The 21,004-nt window shown below is 39.3% G+C and overlaps 1 protein-coding gene and 3 non-coding genes across 5 annotated transcripts; all 4 read right to left on the bottom strand.

The window, feature by feature from the left end:
• Positions 1-4,621: 4,621 nt before the first annotated feature.
• On the bottom strand, positions 4,622-19,926 carry LOC6039705 (GON-4-like protein). Of its 2 annotated transcripts, none has more exons than XM_038262341.1 (6): positions 19,417-19,926; positions 18,737-19,355; positions 18,605-18,667; positions 14,182-15,617; positions 5,353-7,088; positions 4,622-5,282 (listed from the first exon to the last, which is right to left on the bottom strand). In XM_038262341.1, exons 1-6 carry the CDS (start codon positions 19,804-19,806, stop codon positions 4,691-4,693), a joined length of 4,836 nt encoding a protein of 1,611 aa, XP_038118269.1. In that variant the 5' UTR covers positions 19,807-19,926; the 3' UTR covers positions 4,622-4,690. The 2 variants fall into 2 exon arrangements, with proteins under 2 accessions (XP_038118269.1, XP_038118270.1); XM_038262342.1 differs by having other exon boundaries at positions 4,622-5,279.
• Positions 15,674-15,746, bottom strand: Trnaa-agc. Its single transcript has one exon. It is a non-coding gene; the product is annotated as a tRNA-Ala (tRNA).
• On the bottom strand, positions 15,820-15,892 carry Trnak-cuu. The gene has a single exon. It is a non-coding gene; the product is annotated as a tRNA-Lys (tRNA).
• Positions 16,860-16,933, bottom strand: Trnan-guu. Its single transcript has one exon. It is a non-coding gene; the product is annotated as a tRNA-Asn (tRNA).
• Positions 19,927-21,004: the final 1,078 nt, after the last annotated feature.

The following is a 21,004-nucleotide window of genomic DNA, read 5'->3' as shown; positions in this document are numbered from 1 at the left end:
TGCAGATTTTACTCGGTTTGTTCCAGAGATCGTATCGAGGTGCTCCGATTTGGATGAAACTTTCAGCGTTTGTTTATGTTTATGTGAGATGAACTCATGCCAACGATTAGCCCTCTTCGACAAAAGGAAGTGGGGTAAAACGGGCATTGAAGTTTGAGAGAAAATACTTGAATTCGTGAAATTTTAAATTCCTAAATTCTTTTAAATTTTCAAACATCTTAATTAAAAAAAAAACATTTGTTAAGCGATATTTTAGGCTAGAGAACAAAGTATTGAGAAAAATAAAAATTTTCGTGACTCGATTACCCGGCGTGAAATTTTGACAAGGACATTGATAATCGAATACGAACTGTGTTAATATTTTTAAAATTCAAAGACTTCAGAATGTTCAACTTTTTGAAATATTCTTTTTTGGGCAATTCCATGAGATTTCGCCAAAGAAGCCATTTTGCATTATTATTTTGTCCATATAATTTTCATACAATTTTGGCAGCTGTCCATACAAAAATGATATATGAAAATTCAAAAATCTGTATCTTTTGAAGGAATTTTTTGATCGATTTGGTGTCTTCGCCAAATGATACACAGTAAAAAAATATCGTTGATTTTTAATTTCGCTTTGAAACTTGATTTGCAAAAAAAACACTATTTTTAATTTTTTTATATGTTTTAGAGGACAACAAATGCCAACTTTTCAGAAATTTCGCAAAAAAATGATCGCAGTTTTTCATTTTTAAAATTAGTGCCCATGTTTGCCCACCTTTGAAATATTTTCAAAAATTTAAAATCAAGACTAACATTTCAAACGGGCCAAACATTCAATATTACGCCCTTTTGAAATGTTAGTCGTGATTTACATTTTGTTTTTGCAAAGATCGGAAAATTTCACGAATGTTTCATATTTTAACATTGTAAATCGGACCATTACTGAGATATCGACATTAGAAAATGATGGGTTGTTTGGGTGAGACTCAGAAAACATCAATTTTCCTGTTTTTAAACCTTTGCATGGCAATATCTCAGCAACTAAGGGTTAATCAACAAAGTTCAATAAAGCAAAATATAGAGAGAATTTTCTCAGCTTTTCAAAAATATTTTTTTCAAAGGTGGGAAAACATGGGCACTAATTCTCAAAGATTAAAAACTGACTATTTTCCAAAAAGTTACCTAAAAATGGGTATAACTTGAAAACGGTGCACTTTATCAAAATATCACTAAATTACTTTTTGATTGCAAATTCGATTTGACATCGAAAAATGAAGTTGAAAATTTGTTGCGACCAATATTTCCATTTTATTGAAAAATTCTGTATTGATTCAAAAAATCATAACTCGGTCAAAGATTTTATGCCCATTCTGGAAATTTAGGAAAAGTTGGCATTTGATGTCCTCTAAAACATATGAGCAATTCCAGCTCAAATCAGGATTTTTTTCTGGTACTTTTGTATCAAAAAGTGGTCAAAGACAAACTTGTAGGAAATTGGACGGGCTTTCTGAAAAAAAAAATACACTGAAACAAAAATACACGCCACATCTATGAGATTTTTTGATTTTTAAGTCTAAAACTTAAATTTAAAGGTGAAGTCACGATTTTTTTCGTTCAAAATTTTTGAGGAGAAAAAAAGCCTAAAATATAACCAAAAAACTGACGAAAAATGCAGGATGGTATGTCTCTCCTAAAAAATACAAAAATCATTTACTTAAACTGTTTTTTTTTTAAAGTGGTCTAAACGTCAAAATTTTTGAAAACCGGTAGTGGGATTCGACTCTTCAGACAATTTTACATAAAAGTCTCCATACTGACCATTGTCCTATGTCCTATCCTTGGGAAGATACAGCGGTTTTAAAAATGAAAATGTTGAAAAAACGGTTTTTTTTGGTGGTTTTTGGCAATTTCTATATGACAGACTTGGTTTTTCAGTCTCGTAAATATTTTTACCGGAAAACTTCCTTAAAAAGATACAGATTTTTGAATTTTCACGTAACATTTTTGTATGGACAGTTGCCAAATTTGTATGGAAAATTATATGAACGAACTAATGATGCAAAATGGCTTCTTTGGGCATACGGGCGGATTAAAAAATACAAAAAAAAAATCGAATGACCGAAAACTCAGAGATTGGGTCTTCTGTTTCTTTTTTTGCTGCGTATCACTTCGTGTTTAACAGTTTTTCAAACTCGCAAACAATGCGAAATGTATGCAGGCTGACCTTTTTGCATACAAATGCAGGCAAACTGCCAAACTGTCAAAAAATGCGAGTTTGTTTGCCATAGTCTAATACCTCCTTGAGAAAAATCTTTTCGTGATCCTTTTCTTAACCGTTTTATAATTTTTTTTTGCGATCCTTTCGAGGTGATAAAGCATAAATACATTTAAACAAATAATTATTTTCTAGGGTTTTACTTTTTTCCTGGATATTCATTATTAGATCGATTCGTATCGAAGCTACATCAAAAAGTCACTTTTACAATTTTCAATGTGATCACTTTTTTCAAAAAATCATATCTCCGCGCCATTTTATCAGATTTTAGCTGTCTTAGACGCAAGAGAAAGGTAATTTGTTAGGCTATTTGAGCAAAATAGTAAGAAGTTTCAAAAATCTAGCTCAACATTTCAAAAAGTCATATGAAAACATAAAATGATGTTTTGACTGTGTCTGGACCAAAGAATTTATGTCTGAAAATATTGTTAGGCTGGTACAAATATTTTTAAAAGTTTTGTCACCCCCTTCAAAATTGGCCCGAAAAATCAGGGGGCAAAAAAAAAAATTTACAAAAAACTTCAAAATTTCAATGAAAATTCAAGTGCAACCAACTGAAATCAAATTAAAATACATTCTTCTGCGTTTAAAATCATTTTTAGCATGTTTGGGTTTATTAAAAAATCATAATTTTTTTTGAAAATTTTCGATGCAAAATCTTTTTTTTCGATACAATTTTTATTTTTGTCAGATCTTAGATTTTTTGAAAACTAGAGATTGCAAAACAACTGAACTAGTGTAAAATGCATTTTAAAACACTTTTTTCATTTAAATGCAAAGACTATGGCTTGTTATTTAAATTTTTACATTTTTTTATTTTTGCCCCCTTGACCTCGGCCAGGGCCGAGGGACAAAAACTTTTTTAAATATTTGCATCGGCCTTATCGGATTCCTCGAAAAATTTCACATTACAAATAAAAAAAATGGCGATGTCGAACCGTACGTTTCCGAGGTAGGATTTTTTGAAAATAAAAACTGAGTTTTTCGACGCCCCATGCGCAAAAAAACAGGAAAAGGACGAAATCGGCAAAAAATCAACTTTTTTCACTAAAACTGCGATATCTTTGAAATTTAACCCACACATGTTTTGCCGATTTCGTCATTTTCCTGTTTTTGCGCGTGACCGCGGTGTATTTTTCCGAGAACATTAAGATAAAAAATTCGGCAAGTCTGATATTTGGCACCATGAAAGAAGGGCTCTTTCCCGACATTTTGCGGGGTCCGGCGAAATATTTCGTCGGGGGGGTTTTGTTCTCTACAATGTGATTGATTCGAAATGCTTTAAAATATTTTAGTGTTGGATGGCAGAGGATTGAAAAAAATATTTTGGGAACCTTTTGGGTAATAAATAGCTTTTAAATGAAAAACTCTAATTTTAGCAATGGTTTAAGCTTGAATTTGTATTCGGGCAATCTTTTGCTGTATTTTTATGAAAAATTTTACAAAGAAAAGATTTTTATTTGGTCGTTTTGAGGTTTACAGCTTGAATGTTGGGATTATTCCAAAGAAATCTGGTAAATTTGGGTTGGAAACTTTTGATTTGAGGTCAAATATGTAGTTTAGAGTCGCTTTAATTTGATGGATATGAACATGAACCCATCGATTTCCATCGATTTTTCTGAAGAAAAATCCTATAAAATCGAAAAAAAATCTTCAAAAAAAAAATTGCTCTAGACCCCCCGACGAAATATTTCGCCGGACCCCGCAAAATGTCGGGAAAGAGCTCTTCTTTCATGGTGCCAAATATCAGACTTGCCGATTTTTTTTTTCTTAAGTTTGTTCTAGGAAACACACCGTGGTGGCGCGTCGAAAAACTCAGTTTTTATTTTCAAAAATTCATATCTCGGAAACGTACGGTGCAACATCGCAATTTTTTTTTATGCGTGAATTTTTCCGAGGAATCCGATAAACATATTATCAGACATAGGCTCTTTGATCCAGACTCGGTCAAAACGCCATTTTATATTTTTATATTTTTGAAACTTCTTACTATTTTTATCAAATAGCCAAACTAATCACATTTCTTTTGCATCTAAGACAGCTAACATCGGTTGAAATGGAGGGGAGATATGATTTTTTGAAAAAAAAAGTGGTTTTTGCTAAAATGACGAAAATGGCCATTTTTGTGACCACTTTAGCACGGTGTAGGTCAACCTAATGGCCAAACAAAAAAAAAAACTCGGTGCCTTGAATAAATTAATAAGGTAAATAATTGTTTTCAATTATTTGAGTGATTTTCCAAAGAAATGTTATGTTTTGATATTTGGCTGTTGATTCAAAACATGGTTTTTATTAAAAACAAAAAAAAAAAACAAGTTTGTAAATAAGGTCAGGTGATATCTTAGATAAAGTGCAATAAAATTGGGCTTAAAACTGATATTTTAATAAATATTCAACGATTAACACAAGCACTAGCCATTCTCCCCTCTCTCACGTCGTCTTTTGAAACTTTTTCAAAACTTCCATCAAAAACTCATACCGGGTCCGTATCTGCCCCCCGCTTCTCCCCTCAATCCTGGCCCCAATCCGTTCCAGCAGTTCCTCAACCGAACTGTACCCATTCTTGATTTCCTCCAAAATTACCTTGTCCTCGTCCCTGGTCCAGCTAGGCTCCTCCCTCGGCGGTTCCGGCTCCCTCGTTTCCACCTGCTCCTCCGACTGCTGCTGTTCTTCCAGCTGCTCGTCGGAAGGGTGCTTCCGGAGGGGTTTCTCCTTCTTGGCCGGTACAGCGGAAGGCGAGGAGGTCGGGGTTGTGGGTGGTTTTCGTTTCGTTGGAAGTGGTGATTCCGGGGGAGCTTCCGACGAGGTTGCCTCGACCATGCTTTTGAGCTTCTTTGAAACGGAGATCACTTTGGAGTCGGCGGGTACGGTTGGGGTGGCCTTTTTGGAGGTTGTTGGAGAACTCTTTCCGGCGGTTCCGGGTTTTTTGCTGACGGGGGAGTTGATGCGCTTTTTGGGGACGGTGCCTTTGAGCTGCTGCTTCTTTGGTGAGGTGGGTTTGTCCTCGTCGGCGGGATTGCTGCTGGGAAATTGAGGAAAAAGAGGTAAGTTAGTTAGTTGCGATGTGCTGATAAACGATCTTGAACGCTTACCTTTCACCGGAAGTCTCCGGATCCGGCACCAGCAGGTGCGCCACGTCGGCATAGTTGACGCCTTTGCCGCCGTGCACGAGCGGATTCAGTCGAATGGCATGCGCCTTGAACGCGGCGTCGTCACAGAGTTTGTACCGCGGCTGCTCGTCTCGAACATCCTCGGTTGGGATATCAACCGTGGCATCTTTCTCTTCTTCCAAACCGCTCGGGCCGGCTTTCGATTTGTCGACGTTTCGTACCGCGTGGACACATCCCTTGAGCGGAGCTTCCTCGGCGGACGGCGTCGCAGCTCCAGCTTCGTGCGCCAGGAAGGATAACCGCGCCGGCAGCGTTCCGAACACGATCCGGCCCTGGATGTACTTGGTACCGCAGACGGTGCTCTCGCCGGCCGTCGGTTCCTGGGACAGCTCGACAAACGGGACGTCCTCGTAGATCTCGTTCGGGTCGGTATAGTCTGGGAGGGGGAGCTTCTTCATGGAAATCGCTTCGTAGTCGGAGAGATTGTTGCTTTCCGGGGGTTTCTCCTCCGGGAATAGCTGGACGAACCACTCGATCAAAAAGGGATTGCCTTTTAGGAGGGGGAGGATTCGAGCTTTGATCTGTTCCATGCTGACGTTTGGTTCATTTGAGAGATCATTTAAACTTGAGTAGATCTTTTTGATTTGAGAGGGCTGTTTGGCGAAGTAAATGTTCAGTTTAGCCAGAAAATCGTTGGCGTTGGTCAGGATAAAGTGTTCAAAGAACTTTCCCACCTCAGCGGCTTGACCTGGCAGCAGGAACGTCAGAAACAGATCGCACAACTCCGGATGCTCACCAAGAAACAGTTCTTCCATTTTACGATACAAGTCCGCAACGCGATCTTCCTTCTCGTTGAAACTCTGCAGAATCTCCAAAAACTTTTCGTACTGAGCATGCTTGTTCTCTGCCAGCAGCGTTTCTTCGACCTTCTCGAAAAAATTATACGCGTAGTTGACGTCCTTCTCTTCGACTTGCTCCACCTTCATAAACTTCCGACCAACTCCGTTATCCACCGTCCCCAAATCCCCCACATTCCTCCCCGCGTGATTCGCACTCATCTTTCTCAAATCCTCCAAAAAGTAACTAAACCCAACAATCAACTCACAGTGCCGCTGAACCTTCTTCAACACCCCCAACCCGAACTCTACCCCCGGCCCGTGCAAATCCCAAAACGTCCTATAAATCCGCCACAGCTTCTCCTTCAAAACCCCCCGCTTCCCAACCTTCCCCTCCTCTTCCTCCTCGTCCTTCTTCCGCGGCGTCCGCTGAAAGTACTCCGTCAACCGCTTCTGCCCCCTCAACAGCGCGTGTGGAGAGTCGCAGTCCTCCCGCAAACTCCCGTGGCAATCACAGCCGCAGCAGCACTTCCGGCTCGAGTCACCCTTGGACGCGTCCAACTCTACCACCTCGATCGATTCCTGCGACGAGTCCTGCTTGAACTTGGACACGTAGCTTGCGAGGGACGACGTTGGTTTCACCGGGTGGTACGATTGGTCTAGGAATTGCTGGTTGATCTGGAACGTCGACTCGTCGCCGTCGTTGCTGGCCACGTCCCGTGGCGCTGATTGGGCGGATGGCTGCTGCTGTTTCGGATCGAGGATTACGCTGATGGTGATGTTTACGTTGGAATCCTTTGGCGGAAGATGCTTCCTGGCGGATGCTGGCAGCGGTTTTATTGGGAACGTTGATACGTCGGGGCAGCCGTTCAGTTTGGCGAGCTGGAAAGGGGAAAATATGTAGGAATTGTTGATGAATTTCCTGATTTATTTGAAAAATTACCAGCAACGAAAATTTTAACGATTGATGTTAAATTGCACTTTTGTTATGGTAAACATGTCAAAAACGCATAATGAATGATGTCGATGACGTTTATGTCTTTTTATGTCATTTTTTTTTTACAGAAACAAGCACAATGAGAATGTTACACAAAAAATGGTCAAAATATCATATAAATAACTAAAATTTAAAAAAATAAAACGAAAAAAGAAAATTTTATCAACTATAAGGTAGTTAGGCCTCCCTCATATTAATTTACAGTGATTCCACGTCAAACAGATATCCAAATCAAACAATTTATATCATTGAATGAAAAATCATGGCAATGATGGAAGTCTTCACGTTAAGCTAAGAACAAGATTGTCCGTCAGACCTGGACGCAAACGAAAAATTTTGCGCCTGTCATCATGGCAGACTCGAAGGCAGGTAATTGAACATTGAACTAAGCAACCCCTGTAGATTGTTCGACTGAAAGTTGTTGGAAAAATCGAACTGGCACAGCGTTCTGCGTTCACCACTGCGTCGAACGGACAATCTTGTTCTTAGCTTAACGTGAAGACTTCCATCATTGCCATGATTTTTCATTCAATGATATAAATTTTGCGTCGCTATCAATATTTTGACAAAATTCCTTCTACAAGTTGTTCAGAATAGTACCCTACACATGCTGATTCCTTTTGGTAACGATTATCCCACAGAGTAATCCAGAGAGAACAGTCCAAACAAAAGCAGTCAAATTTTTTGGCTCCGTTACTTGTATACCCTTTGGAAAGGTAGCGGCTTTCAGCGTTATGTTTTGAGCGTTATGGCCTATCTACAATCACTTAACTTAGAAAATTTCACTTAGCTTAGGAGTTTGAATCAATGGAAATTGTGAGCACCCGACATCGTCCTAGAAGAATCCCCAGCACCGGAGTAGCCGCGGCCGCTGTTGCGGAGAGAATGCGCTCGCTGACTGAGCGTCGGCCCAACAGCCGAACTGTCATTTGGGCTCTATTTACAGCGGTACAATGGGGTCCTATACAACAATACTCACATCTTCCCTCTTCTCCGGGGTAATGATTAAAAAATACAAATCTCTTACGTTATTTTCTCCAATTTGTTTAAATATTGGAACCGAAATAATATATAATCATAATAAATATAATAATCAGCGTATCACAAAAATGTAAGACGCATGGAAACTTTTTTTTAATAGAAGCGCAAAAGAACACGTGAACTAACTGTTCTTATGATGCTACCTCCATCAGGCATCACAGAGACTGGCTAACCACCCACTCTATCGAGAAAGAATTTAACTAACTCTTCGACAGTCACGTGTTTTGGCGTCTTTTACAAGTTTCCTTACAAAGTGCGTATATTTCCATACGTATTGCTCCTATATTTGAAACTGTTATTTGTTTTAAAAAGAAAATCATGTATGGGCAAAAGACATTTTTTTAAGTGATCGTATTAAAGAAAACTTCGTAAAATTTAATCGAGTTTTTCTAGGCATTTCATCGAGACTTCTTATAGACATCCATCGAAATTGAATCTGTTTTTGCCTACTTAATCTTTGTCCACTAGACATCTCTAATACTTCAACGAGCCTGCGAGGCCGGCTGGGCTCGTCTTCCTTCTCTTCGTATTCTGCTCTTATTAGTATACGCACAAGAAATGGAACCCATTCGTGGATAAATAAAAATAAACTGAACTTCCGATGGATGAAGTTAACTGTATTCGCCACACCACCTCCGCTTTTCCTCCAAGCAGTCCTGTTCTTCACGTGCATCCCACAACGCGATTAATTCGTTTGATTTTCAATGTTAATCAATTCTGCGTCCGCTCCAAAACAATCAAATCTCATCCATGATTGTAGGCATCCCTCCCCGCGTTAAGACCGAGCCACGTAGCGTCCCATCGCACTTTGTTCCAGTGGATTTTTCCTAGAAATTCGTAAATGCGGTATATCATCAGTGATGATCACATTTAGTCCCGTAGACGAACAATTTTTAGCGACCGTCCCTGTCCATAACCAGTGTAATTCGTAAACAGACATTTCCAAGAGGCCTTCCAGTTCGATTCGTAAGCGAACATTTTCTTGAGGCAATTCATCCCGGTCCACATCCAGCCTGATTCGTAAACAGACATTTCCTAGAAACCTTTCCAGTTCGACTCGTAAACAGACATTTCCTAGAGGCCTTTTCAGTTCGACTCGTAAACGAACATTTCCTTGATGCAATTCCATATCCAGTCTGATTCGTAAACAGACATTTCCAAGAAGCCTTTCCAGTTCGATTCGTAAACGAACATTTACTTGAGGCAATTCATCCCGGTCCACATCCCGCCTGATTCGTAAACAGACATTTCCTAGAGGCCTTTCCAGTTCGACTCGTAAACAGACATTTCCTAGAGGCCTTTCCAGTTCGACTCGTAAACGAACATTTCCTTGATGCAATTCCACATGCAGTCTGATTCGTAAACAGACATTTTCTAGAGGCCTTTCCAGTTCGACTCGTAAACGAACATTTCCTTGATGCAATTCATCCCGGTCTACATCCAGCCTGATTCGTAAACAGACATTTCCTAGAGGTCTTTCCAATTCGACTCGTAAACAGACATTTCCTAGAGGCCTTTTCAGTTCGACTCGTAAACGAACATTTCCTTGATGCAATTCCACATCCAGTCTGATTCGTAAACAGACATTTCCAAGAAGCCTTTCCAGTTCGATTCGTAAACGAACATTTCCTTGAGGCAATTCATCCCGGTCCACATCCCGCCTGATTCGTAAACAGACATTTCATAAAGGCCTTTCCAGTTCGACTCGTAAACAGCCAATTCCTAGAGGTCTTTCCAGTTCGACTCGTAAACGAACATTTCCTTGATGCAATTCCACATGCAGTCTGATTCGTAAACAGACATTTTCTAGAGACCTTTCCAGTTCGACTCGTAAACGAACATTTCCTTGATGCAATTCCACATCCAGTCTGATTCGTAAACAGACATTTCCAAGAAGTCTTTCCAGTTCGATTCGTAAACGAACATTTCCTTGAGGCAATTCATCCCGGTCCACATCCAGCCTGATTCGTAAACAGACATTTCCTAGAGGCCTTTCCAGTTCGACTCGTAAACGAACATTTCCTTGATGCAATTCCACATCCAGTCTGATTCGTAAACAGACATTTCCAAGAAGCCTTTCCAGTTCGATTCGTAAACGAACATTTCCTTGAGGCAATTCATCCCGGTCCACATCCCGCCTGATTCGTAAACAGACATTTCATAAAGGCCTTTCCAGTTCGACTCGTAAACAGCCAATTCCTAGAGGTCTTTCCAGTTCGACTCGTAAACGAACATTTCCTTGATGCAATTCCACATGCAGTCTGATTCGTAAACAGACATTTTCTAGAGACCTTTCCAGTTCGACTCGTAAACGAACATTTCCTTGATGCAATTCCACATCCAGTCTGATTCGTAAACAGACATTTTCTAGAGGCCTTTTCAGTTTGACTCGTAAACGAACATTTCCTACGGTCGTCCCAGTTAGTCTGAAGCTTTAACAAGAATCAAAGAAGTGCATTCGGACATAGGCGAACCTGCCGCACGCTCGCTCTGTATCACGATTTAGGCTGAGAAAACTCACTCCTCTGTTTGCACTTGTGCACACCCGAGTGATGAGTACGCGCCGATGTTACCGAAGTAGGCGACGACACTGTTGCACTCAACGGATGACATTGAAAGTACATGCTCGGAGAACAACACATTACACTAAAGTGTTTGTTTTTAAATTCCATAATATCAAATACTCGCCTTGCAGTTTTCGCCACGCCTCAATCAAATTTCCAGCTCACTTTCAGACCAGAAACTTTGTAAGCTCTACACTTTGTCAAATGTTCCAAAATTTCACTGTTCCATTTCTTTTAATAAAACTAAAACGCTCCCGGCTTACCAAAGGTTAACGATGCTCATCCTGGTCAGTCAAGGGTTGACAAATAACCTCCACCAGCTTGAACACTTTTTTTTCTCTTGTTTTTCCACTCCTCTTCCTCTTTGTCAAGCAAAACACACACAATCCATCCGCGTGCTGGGGATTCTCCAGGACATGAAGCAGGTTTTAAAATTTACCGGCAGTGTTCCGGAAGTTATTCCTCCTGGCAGGATCGCCAAATGTGAGCACCCGACATCGTCCTAGAAGAATCCCCAGCACCGGAGTAGCCGCGGCCGCTGTTGCGGAGAGAATGCGCTCGCTGACTGAGCGTCGGCCCAACAGCCGAACTGTCATTTGGGCTCTATTTACAGCGGTACAATGGGGTCCTATACAACAATACTCACAGAAATGAATCTGATCTTCTACAATGAAAAGGAATAAAATTAGAAACTTGACGTATGGTTTGGAAAATTTCAAAATCTACGGTAAGTTGACGTTTCCATATCAAAGGTAAACAAACAACTGCATAGCAACGTATATCAGCCCAGCAAATTTTCTAAGTTGATTGTGGATGACGGCCGTAAGTTGTGTACATTTTCTAAGTTTTACTTTACTTAACTATTCTAAGCTAAGTGATTGTAGATAGGCCATTAAGCTAAGAACAAAATTGTCCGTTCGACGCAGTGGTGAACGCAGAACGCTGTGCCAGTTCGATTTTTCCATCAACTGTCAGTCGAACAATCTGCAGGGGTTGCTTTGTTCAATGGTCGATGATGACTATGATGACAGGCGCAAAATTTTGCATTTGCGTTCAGGCCTGACGGACAATCTTGTTCTTAGCCTTAGTTATGTTAAATTATGTTAAATTTAGAATTTAGTTATTTTTTAAATAAAATTAAATAAAGTTAAGGTCAGTAAAATTAAATTGAATTACTTAAATTAAGTTGAACTAATTTAAACTAAGATAAATTAAAATAAACCAAGTTCAATTAAGGTAAATTAGGTTATTTTTTTTAGGTTCAATAAAGATAAATTAGAGAAAATAAATTTCGAGAAAAATAACTTAAGTTAAGTGAAATTTAGTTCAATTGAGTTAAATTAGGATAATTCAAGTTAAATTAAGTTAAATTTTGATAAACTAAGTTAAATTTTGATAAACTAAGTTAAATTCAGTTGAATAACGTTGAATTAAGTTACACAACGTTGAATTGCGTTAAAGTAAGTTAAGTTAAGATTCAGGTGAAATTTTGTTAAGTTTTATTGAATTTAACTGAATCTAGTTAATTTTTGTTTAATTTCGATAAATTTTGTAACATTAAGTTTAATTTATATAAAATAAAGTTAAATTAGGTCAAATCTAGTTATGCTTTATTGAATTTAGTAGAATTCAGTTAGTTTATGTTAAACTGTGTTGAATTTAGTTAAATTAAGTTGAATTATGTTAAATTAAGGTTAATTTAGTTATGTTAAATAGAAAATTAACTTGACATATTTTTTGTTGAATTTAGTTCAATTTTTTTTTAAATTAAGTTAAATTTAAATAAATTTGATTAAGTTCAATTAGGTCAAATTTATTAAAGTTTCACTGAATTTAGTTAATTTTTGTTGAATTGTGTTGAATTTAGTTAGATTTAGTAAAATTAAGTTAAATTACGTTAAATTTAGCTAAGTTTAATAATTGAATTTAGTTTCAACAAGTCAAAATAAGTAAACATTAGTTTGAATAAGCATAAATTAGGTATTGATTTGTTTTTAAATTTCAAATTAGTTAAAATAACTTTGTCCAGTTTTGTCTTGATAATATAAGGTCAATTAATTTAAAATTAGCTAAAATAGCTCAAAACTTAATAGCCAAATAGCTCAAAAGAAGTCAAAATAATAGAATAGAACTTAAAAATAAGCAAATTTTGTTTTGAATTACTAAATCATGGCAAAATTAGTTTTATTTAGTAAGATTTAGTTAAAATTAAAAATTTAGGAAAATTTATTGAAATTTGGTTCAATTTACTTAAAATAATTTAAATTCAGTTTAAATTGAATAAAACTAGTATAAAATGGTAACATTTAAACTATATTTATCGAAATTGAATTAAATTGAACTAAAAAAGATTAATCCAATAATACTAAATTTACAATAATTTAATTAAATCGAGTGTGATTGTATATAGGCCATGAGTCGGGGTTCGAATTTGGAATCTATTACGCGAAACTACAACTTGGTCTGTTCGAGCCACAGCTGGTACAGCGTTGCCAGCATGAAACATCCAAAACAGGTAATTCTTTGGCGGAATGGCCCACCCGGTGGGAAGAGGTGGTTCCTAGACAGCTCCAAGTTGGTACTTTTCCGACACTTCCAGCAAACTTCAGACGTACCGGATGTGTCCGCGATAGTCGTCAGAAAATTCACATTGTTGATTGAGAGATAGTTAAAAAATTTGACAGCTAAATATAGCACATGGTTGCCGCAAAAAAAAAAAATGTATCGCTTTAAACGTTATCTTTCTCGGAGACAATCAACAGTGTTGCTGAAGGGGGGATGTACCACGATGTACCGCGTAACGCAACCATAAATTAAATGCCAGTGCTCCCTCTGGGTTACTCTGTGATCGAATCATGGACAAAACATTTTTTTTCGTTTTTTTTTTCATTTTCTGGTTTTAAACATCAAATTTTAGTTCTGCGATTTTTTCAATATTTCGTCACCCCCATTTTGACCGCCATCTTGGATTTAAAAATTATAAATCACTTTAACGTAGTTTAGGGGTCATACTTAAGCTCAACAATAAAAAAATAGACAACAACAATTTTTTTTTTCGTGATTCGATTATCCGAAGTAAATTTTTTCCGAGGTTTTCGGATAATCGAGTCTGGACTGTTTTTTCAACTGCCGAACAGTTCGGTAAACTGAAAACTACACAATTTGGTAAAATAGGTACCGAAATTTGGCAATAATGTTCACAATTGTTCATCTTACTACCGAATTTCGGTAAACTTTCGGTCATTTTGACAGACGATTTACCGATTTTTCAACTACCGAATTCGGTAAAGTTATTGTGGTGTGTAATATATTTTACTTTTTATTTTTCAGTTTTAAATGATATCGATAAAAAAAACAATTTAACTTCACTTACCCTCGCGTTTGAATACAGGTACTTTCCCCAGATCGTGGGCAGCTGGTCCTTTTGGTAGGATGCCGGCGGAATCACATTTCGCAGATCGACCGCTTCCAACACATGCTGGAACGGCGGTGCCTTCGAGTGCAGAAAGTAGTACTTGATGGGGTTCAGGTACGAGTACCGCTTGTGTCGCGTACAATAGTCGTAAATGTGATCCTCGGTGTAGTTTACGCAGAGATACTTGCTGATGTAGAAGCAAACCTGCTTGAGGGACGGGACCTTTTCCTGGACGTGCTTGACCCACCTGTTTTGTTCGGCTTTGAGAATTTCGAAGAACAGCTCAAGACCGAACGCGATGAGCCGCTCTTCGCTTTGTGTGATTCGCTTCTTGGTCGTGGGTTTGGCATGGAACGGTGCGCAGGGTAGTAGCCTTGGGTACATGAACGCCTTGCAGTTGACCACCTTTTCCATCAGTCTCGGATGAAACATGCGCCGTTCTTGGTAGTTGCGGTCTGCTTTTGCTGATTTTTCTGCATCTTTTATGAGAAATTTAATGAGCTGTTTATTCTCCGCCGAGGGTTTGTCCAGCTCTGCTTCCCAGCTGAGGCAACACTCGAGAGCTGGGTCCAGATTCCAAGGTTTAACGGACGCGTTGACCTCTTTCAAATCGGTCAGCATTTTCTTAAACGTGCTGGCCATCTTCCAGAACTTGGGATGAGCGTGACATTGCATGAAGTTCTGCGCCGCAAGCTGGGTGTGCATTCGCAGCTGTTGTTGCAGAATCTGCAGCTGAAAGCTAGTGTATCCGGTTTGACCCTCGGGAAACTGGTCCTGCACTGGGTGAAGGTTGTGCAGATAGCGATAGCGACGCTCGCTGTGGATCAGATGGGAGGTTGCATCGACCGGAGCTACCGGAACCTTGTCCGAAGGTAGAATGTACGGATGGTAGCTGGACTTGTCCGGGGTCGAAACCTGGATGTAAAACTGCCCGTTGGTCATTACGCGCTGGTAGTTTGAAGGATAAACGCTTTGCACTGGAGGAACCACCGACAACGGCTGAATCGCCGAAACTATCGGGGTATTGTCTGCAGCTCCAAAAGAATTCGGAAACTGTATCGCTTGGGCAGCCATAACCGGAACCCGGCTCACCGCCTGAACTGCTGCCGTTGGCGTAGAAGAATTGGTCGGTTGAAACGAGACATGCTCAACCGAAGACACGGCACTCGAGCTCTGTTGCTCCTTCGGGCCCGGAGTGTTCAACCCCGACCTCGAATTCTGCTGCTGAACGTCGTTCTTTTGATGCACCTCTTCGCTGCTCGGCGCGGTCAGCGTGTTGAGACTCGTATCCAGGAAGGACTCGTCGATGATGCCGCTCATCTCGATCAGCTCGGAAACCAGCTCGTTGAGCTCCTTTTTGGAGACCTTCACCTCGCGGAGTTCCTCGCGGTCGACTGGGGAAAGAAAAAGTTTAGTTGAAAGTTGAATAAACAAGAAAAAAAAAGAACTTTGGAGATGCGGGGCATCGATCCCCGTACCTCTCACATGCTAAGCGAGCGCTCTACCATCTGAGCTACATCCCCTAATGGACTTGAATGCAACACAACCCAATCCACAGTTGTAGCCGACAAAATGAACAATGCAATAAAGAACTCGCGCCCAACGTGGGGCTCGAACCCACGACCCTGAGATTAAGAGTCTCATGCTCTACCGACTGAGCTAGCCGGACAGATAAATTTTGTTTGTGACTTTCGATGCTGTAAAGGCATTCTTAATGAGAATATTAAATTCTATGTTTTTAATGTGTTTGAACATATGTTTTGTCTATTTCTTTTTAATTAATGAACAATTGGGTCCTAAAATGAAGCTTAGATTGCTGATATTATTGTTTACAGTGATAAAGCTTATTTTTCTGAGTACAATGACCCTTTGTACGACCACAAAGAGTTTAAAATGGATTTTTTTAAATCAATTTTGGAAAATTAACCTCGCGGTCCTTCTTGACAGAAAAGCTCCTACTTGACAGCTCGTTCCAAGGGGACCATAGTTGATCCATCGAAAAAATGCTGTCTTGTCAAAAAAAAAAAAAAGTTTAAAATGAAAAAAAAGTGATTAGAAATGGTTTTTAATCGTTGTTTATAAAAATTGACATAAAGGGCTGATATAAATTTTATTTAAAGTCCCCCCCCCCTCTTTAAAATTGGCAGCAGTTGGAGGCAATTTTTTTCAAAATTTTAATGGAAATTAAAGTGCAATCAGCTGAAATCAATGTAAAATGCATTATCGAGCGTTTAGAATCATTTTTAGCATGTTTTGGTTGATTTAAAAATGTTTTGAATTTTCGCAAAAAGTTTTCATTCGCTAAAATTTTTGTTTTCGTCAGATCACTACATTTTTTTTAAACTAATTATTACAAAACAACTGAACTAGTGTAAAATGCACTTGCAGCACAAACAGTTTTTCCAAGCAAATGTTGAAACTATGGCTTTTTATTTCAATATTCATATTTTTTGAAAAAAAAAACTTGAAAAATAATGGAAATATACGTGCAATCTAATGAAAACTATGTAAAATGCACTAGCACTAGCTTTAAATTATTTTGATTATTTATGTTTTTTCGCAAACAATCATTTCCGTCAAATTTTGATATTTAAAAAACGAATGATGACGAATGACTTCAGTAAAAATGAAACTCGCGCCCCCGGGTGGACTCGAACCACCAACCTTTCGGTTAACAGCCGAACGCGCTAACCGATTGCGCCACGAAGGCTCCTGATAGATTAATTGATTTTATGTTATCACATTACTTAGAAATCTTGAACAATTGGGTCCTAAAACCTTATGTAAATTTTTATGTACAACGGTAAAAAACACAATTAAAAACCATTTCTGATCACTTTTTTTCATTTTAATGCAAAAAAATAAATTGACAAAACAACATTTTTTCGATGGATTAACTATGGTTAAGAAGGGCCGTGAATTATTTTTTTTTAAATTGAATTAAAATCAATTTTAAATCCTTGACGGTCGTTCTAAGGGTCATTGTACTCAGAAAAATAAGCTTAATCGTTGTGAACAATTATATCACAAATTTAAGCTTAATTGTAGGGCCCAATTGGACAGTTATTATGAGCACCTTATAAATTTCATAGAAATACGCTGCTCCTGTGTGCATAAATGTTCCATATGCATTTTCATCACTTTTCAGTTAATTATGCAGATTGATTTACTTCGAGACTCTTCTTGACAGAAAAGTTCCTACTTGACAGCTCGTTCCAAGGGGGCCATAGTTGACCTGTCGAAAAAATGTTGTCTTGTCAATTTATTTTTTAGGTTTTAGGTTACTGAAGGACCATTCTGTCATATTTTTTTTATTCTTTGGTAGCCATGAACATTCCAAGGCTGACGATGTTACTTTAGCTCAAAATGTAATCATTTTTTTGGAAGCATCTTCTAGAATCTTCTAGAATTGGGTGATTACTTCCAATATCCTTATTTTCTAATCGGCCAGGCCAACTGCGTGAAGTTAACCGCAAAGATGATTCGAGAAATTGGATTAAGTTTGAGCACGAATGTTCAAAAGACAATATATTTAAAAAAAAATAAACATCCTTTTAACACACTTTTTAAGACACTTACCAAAAAAGTACCAAATTAGAATATTAATAATTTGGCAACACTGTTTTGATTATTCAAGAATTCTATAAAATTTCCAGGTCTGTTAATGTTTAGGACCACCGGATCGATCTTTGTGTATGTTTCTGTCAGGTATTTGAAAGATTTCCCTTTTAAAATATCAAATTTGAAGGTCTGGCAACACTGTTCTAACTATGAGAAATTTTTAGAGCTTTTCAACCACTACTGTTTAGATTATTGGATATGTATTCTAAATACCTTCTCACGAAATGTAGTCTTTTATATGATTTTACACTGTAATGATGTTTTGGCAACACTGTTTTGCGTAATAAACTTTTTAGTAAAATTGACAGGTTTATTTTGACTGAAAATGACCTCCGGATCGACCTCCCTCTACATTATTCCATAGGGTTTTCCAAGGTTTGTTTGAATGGTTTTTTTTGTTGTTGTACAACTTTGTACGTACTGTCATCAGGGTTGACAATGGGTCTGGGGGTGAGGTTGGGTCATATAAATATCAGCATTTTTGTATGATTCAATCTCACGCCCAGACCCAATGTTACCCCTGATGACGGTACGGCATTTGAACGATTTTATGACATATTTGAACAGTGGTTTGAAACGGCCCAGTTTGAGTAGATAAATGGGCAGCAGCTAAAACAAAAGTAAGCCAGAGAGGGTGAAGAAAAGCCCCAAGAAATCGTTTCCTCTCCTTAGTTCGGCTGTTCGTAAAGCCATTTATTAACCCCTTTTCTTGGGAGGTGCGTATTGGCCCCTAAACAAATAAGGATTTTTTTTATCTTACTTGGAATCTTGTCCGCAGCTACGTATTCCGGATCCGTATCGTCGTCATCCTCGGCGTGATTTTCTGTAAAAAAAACATAAATCATTACTTTGAATCTCTCATTTGAAAACGAAGAGTGATTTCCCAACTCACGCAACGGCTTGGTAAACTCGTTCAGAAACTCCTTCCACACCAGATCCATGTCGCAGTCAAAGTCGTACATGTCGGTCGTAATATCGGGCGGAATGAACGTCGACTCGATCGTCTCGATCGCGGTCGTTTGGAGGCACAGCTTCGATCGCGTTCGCCGCGCAATGTTCTCCTGCTCCTGCTCGGACTGCTGCGAACAGTGCGAATCGTTGCGAAGGCGCGGAATCTTAAACAGACCATCCTTGCTGTACAGCAACGCATCCTGGCCGGCGTCCTGCTCGATCCGGCCGGGCGTTGTCGGAGCGGCCGGCGTTCGGGGTTGGGAATCAATGTCCGAAATGGTCGTGTTGGGATCGTCGTCCGAGGGGATGTCCTCCTCGGTGGGTTTGTACTCTTCGTCGTCATCGTCGGAGCCGAGTTCCTCGCGGATCAGGGCGGCGACCTCCTCGTCCGGAAGCGTCGTTTTGAGCGGGACGATTGGGAGCGGTTGCTTGTTGAGCTGCTTAGCTTTGAGTCGGGTAAGTTTCGGCTGGAGCGATTTGAACTCGTCGTCCTCGTCGTCACCTTCGGTGCCGTCTTTGGACGTTCCCTCCTTCGGGTCAGTCTTTTGCTCCTCCTCTTCCTGTAACGAAACAATCCGGTTAATTCTAGAACAAATCCACTTCCAAATCAAGAACACTCACCTTAAGCTTCACGATGGCCAGCACGTGCTCGTTCATGACCAGCTTCTTCAGCAGCTTCTTGACGCAGTCGGGCGTCAGGTTGTTCTTGGTGGCGCACCGCTCGATCGTTTCCTCGAACGTCTGGTCCTCCAGGTCTTCGGTGGTGCTGCTGGAACTGCAGGACCGTGGCCGGCGGCGTTTCTTGCGAGTCGAAGGTGTCGGCCGCTTTTCCGGACTTGCCTTCGGTGTTGAACTGGCCGCCCGGGTTACGGCCGGTTCTTGTTCCGGTGCCGTCATCGAATCGTCGATGATCAACTCGTCGCAGCTGCTGTCTTTACCTGTTGCGGCTGCCGGCGTCGGAGTGGCGCGGTTTCGGGTGTTGCTCCGGCGGGATTTCTTCTCGGAGGACATGGCGTAAGCATTGCTTGCAAGGTTGGCCAAGGCTATGGGATGTTATCGGCACTTTTACGATGAAAATCGGATCTAATACGCGAAACACGACATAACTTGAATGTTTTTGTTTACGTTTTGCGTGTTTGAATCAAAACATAAAACGGCATTGCCAAAAATGACATAAAAGTGATAAAGTCGAAAGACATACAACTTTATGGCAAATCAGCTGTTATTCAGAGGAATGTTCAATATTCATACACTGAAAACCCAACCATGGTAGTTGCTACCATATTGTAGGGTTAAATTGAGAACACGCACCGACGTATTTTTGCTAAAAACATTCCGTGCTTTGATTGACTGATTAACGCAGTCAGTTTTACTATGTCGAGAGCGGTATGGTAATTTTAACCCTCGATTATGGAGAGAATGATAATGATTTCGTATTTGCTACCATGCAATTTTGTGGAAGCATGGTACATTTTACCATATTTGCGTTTACTTTCACCAAAAAGCCACAGTTAATTTAATAAACAGCATTTTTAGCAAATTTTCTTTAAACTACCATGGTCGGGCTTTCAGTGTAATCATCTTCAATATTCAATAATCATCTTCAGAAGCTTCAGAATATCTACAGTTTTTTATTTAAAAGGTTTTATAAAACAAATTTTTATTTTTTGCTTTTTGGGTACACTGTAACTGAAAATCGCACTTTGCTGAGTTCTTTTTCGAACTTTTTCATACGATTTTTTCAGTTAGACTGCGATTACACAAAAAAGTGTAATCGTAGTTGAACTGAAAAAATCGTATGGGGAGGTGCGAAAACGAACTCAGCAAAGTGCGATTTTCAGTTTCAGTGTACACGTGTTTTTAGAACCGCCTTGAGTCAGGGGTATAGAGTTATCTAAGCGCGCATGTATTGCATGTACGTACACGAAAAAGATTGAGGTTAAATTTTGTACCAGCCAGCAAACCAAATGGCGTGCTAGTGTGCGTGAGCGCGGGCTTAGATAACTCTATACACTCAAAGTAAAAAGTATCCTTTTTTCAAGTTTACCCGTCGTCACCCTTTAAAAGGGTATCGAAAATGTACTGAATTTGACATACCCTTTTAAAAGGGTGACGCCGGGTGAACTTTAAAAAAGGATAGAAAGTATCCTTTTAATGGATTGAAAGTACCCTTTTGAGGGATACTTCTGACTTTGAGTGTAGAGTTATC

Source organism: Culex quinquefasciatus, chromosome 3 (assembly GCF_015732765.1).
Source record: "Culex quinquefasciatus strain JHB chromosome 3, VPISU_Cqui_1.0_pri_paternal, whole genome shotgun sequence".
NCBI classification, from domain to species: Eukaryota; Metazoa; Arthropoda; class Insecta; order Diptera; family Culicidae; genus Culex; species Culex quinquefasciatus.
Note: the sequence above shows the minus strand (reverse complement) of the source record. Positions and strands in the feature narration are given on the sequence as shown.

Bases quoted from the DNA above. Each gene is read 5' to 3' on its own strand.
- LOC6039705 (XM_038262341.1), bottom strand. From the start codon at position 19,806: ATGTCCTCCGAGAAGAAATCCCGCCGGAGCAACACCCGAAACCGCGCC. The intron at 19,356-19,416 runs GTGAGTGTTCTT...GTTTCGTTACAG, and splicing joins TGGCCATCGTGAAGCTTAAG to GAAGAGGAGGAGCAAAAGAC. The intron at 15,618-18,604 runs GTAAGATAAAAA...TTCTTTCCCCAG, and splicing joins AGCTGCGGACAAGATTCCAA to TCGACCGCGAGGAACTCCGC.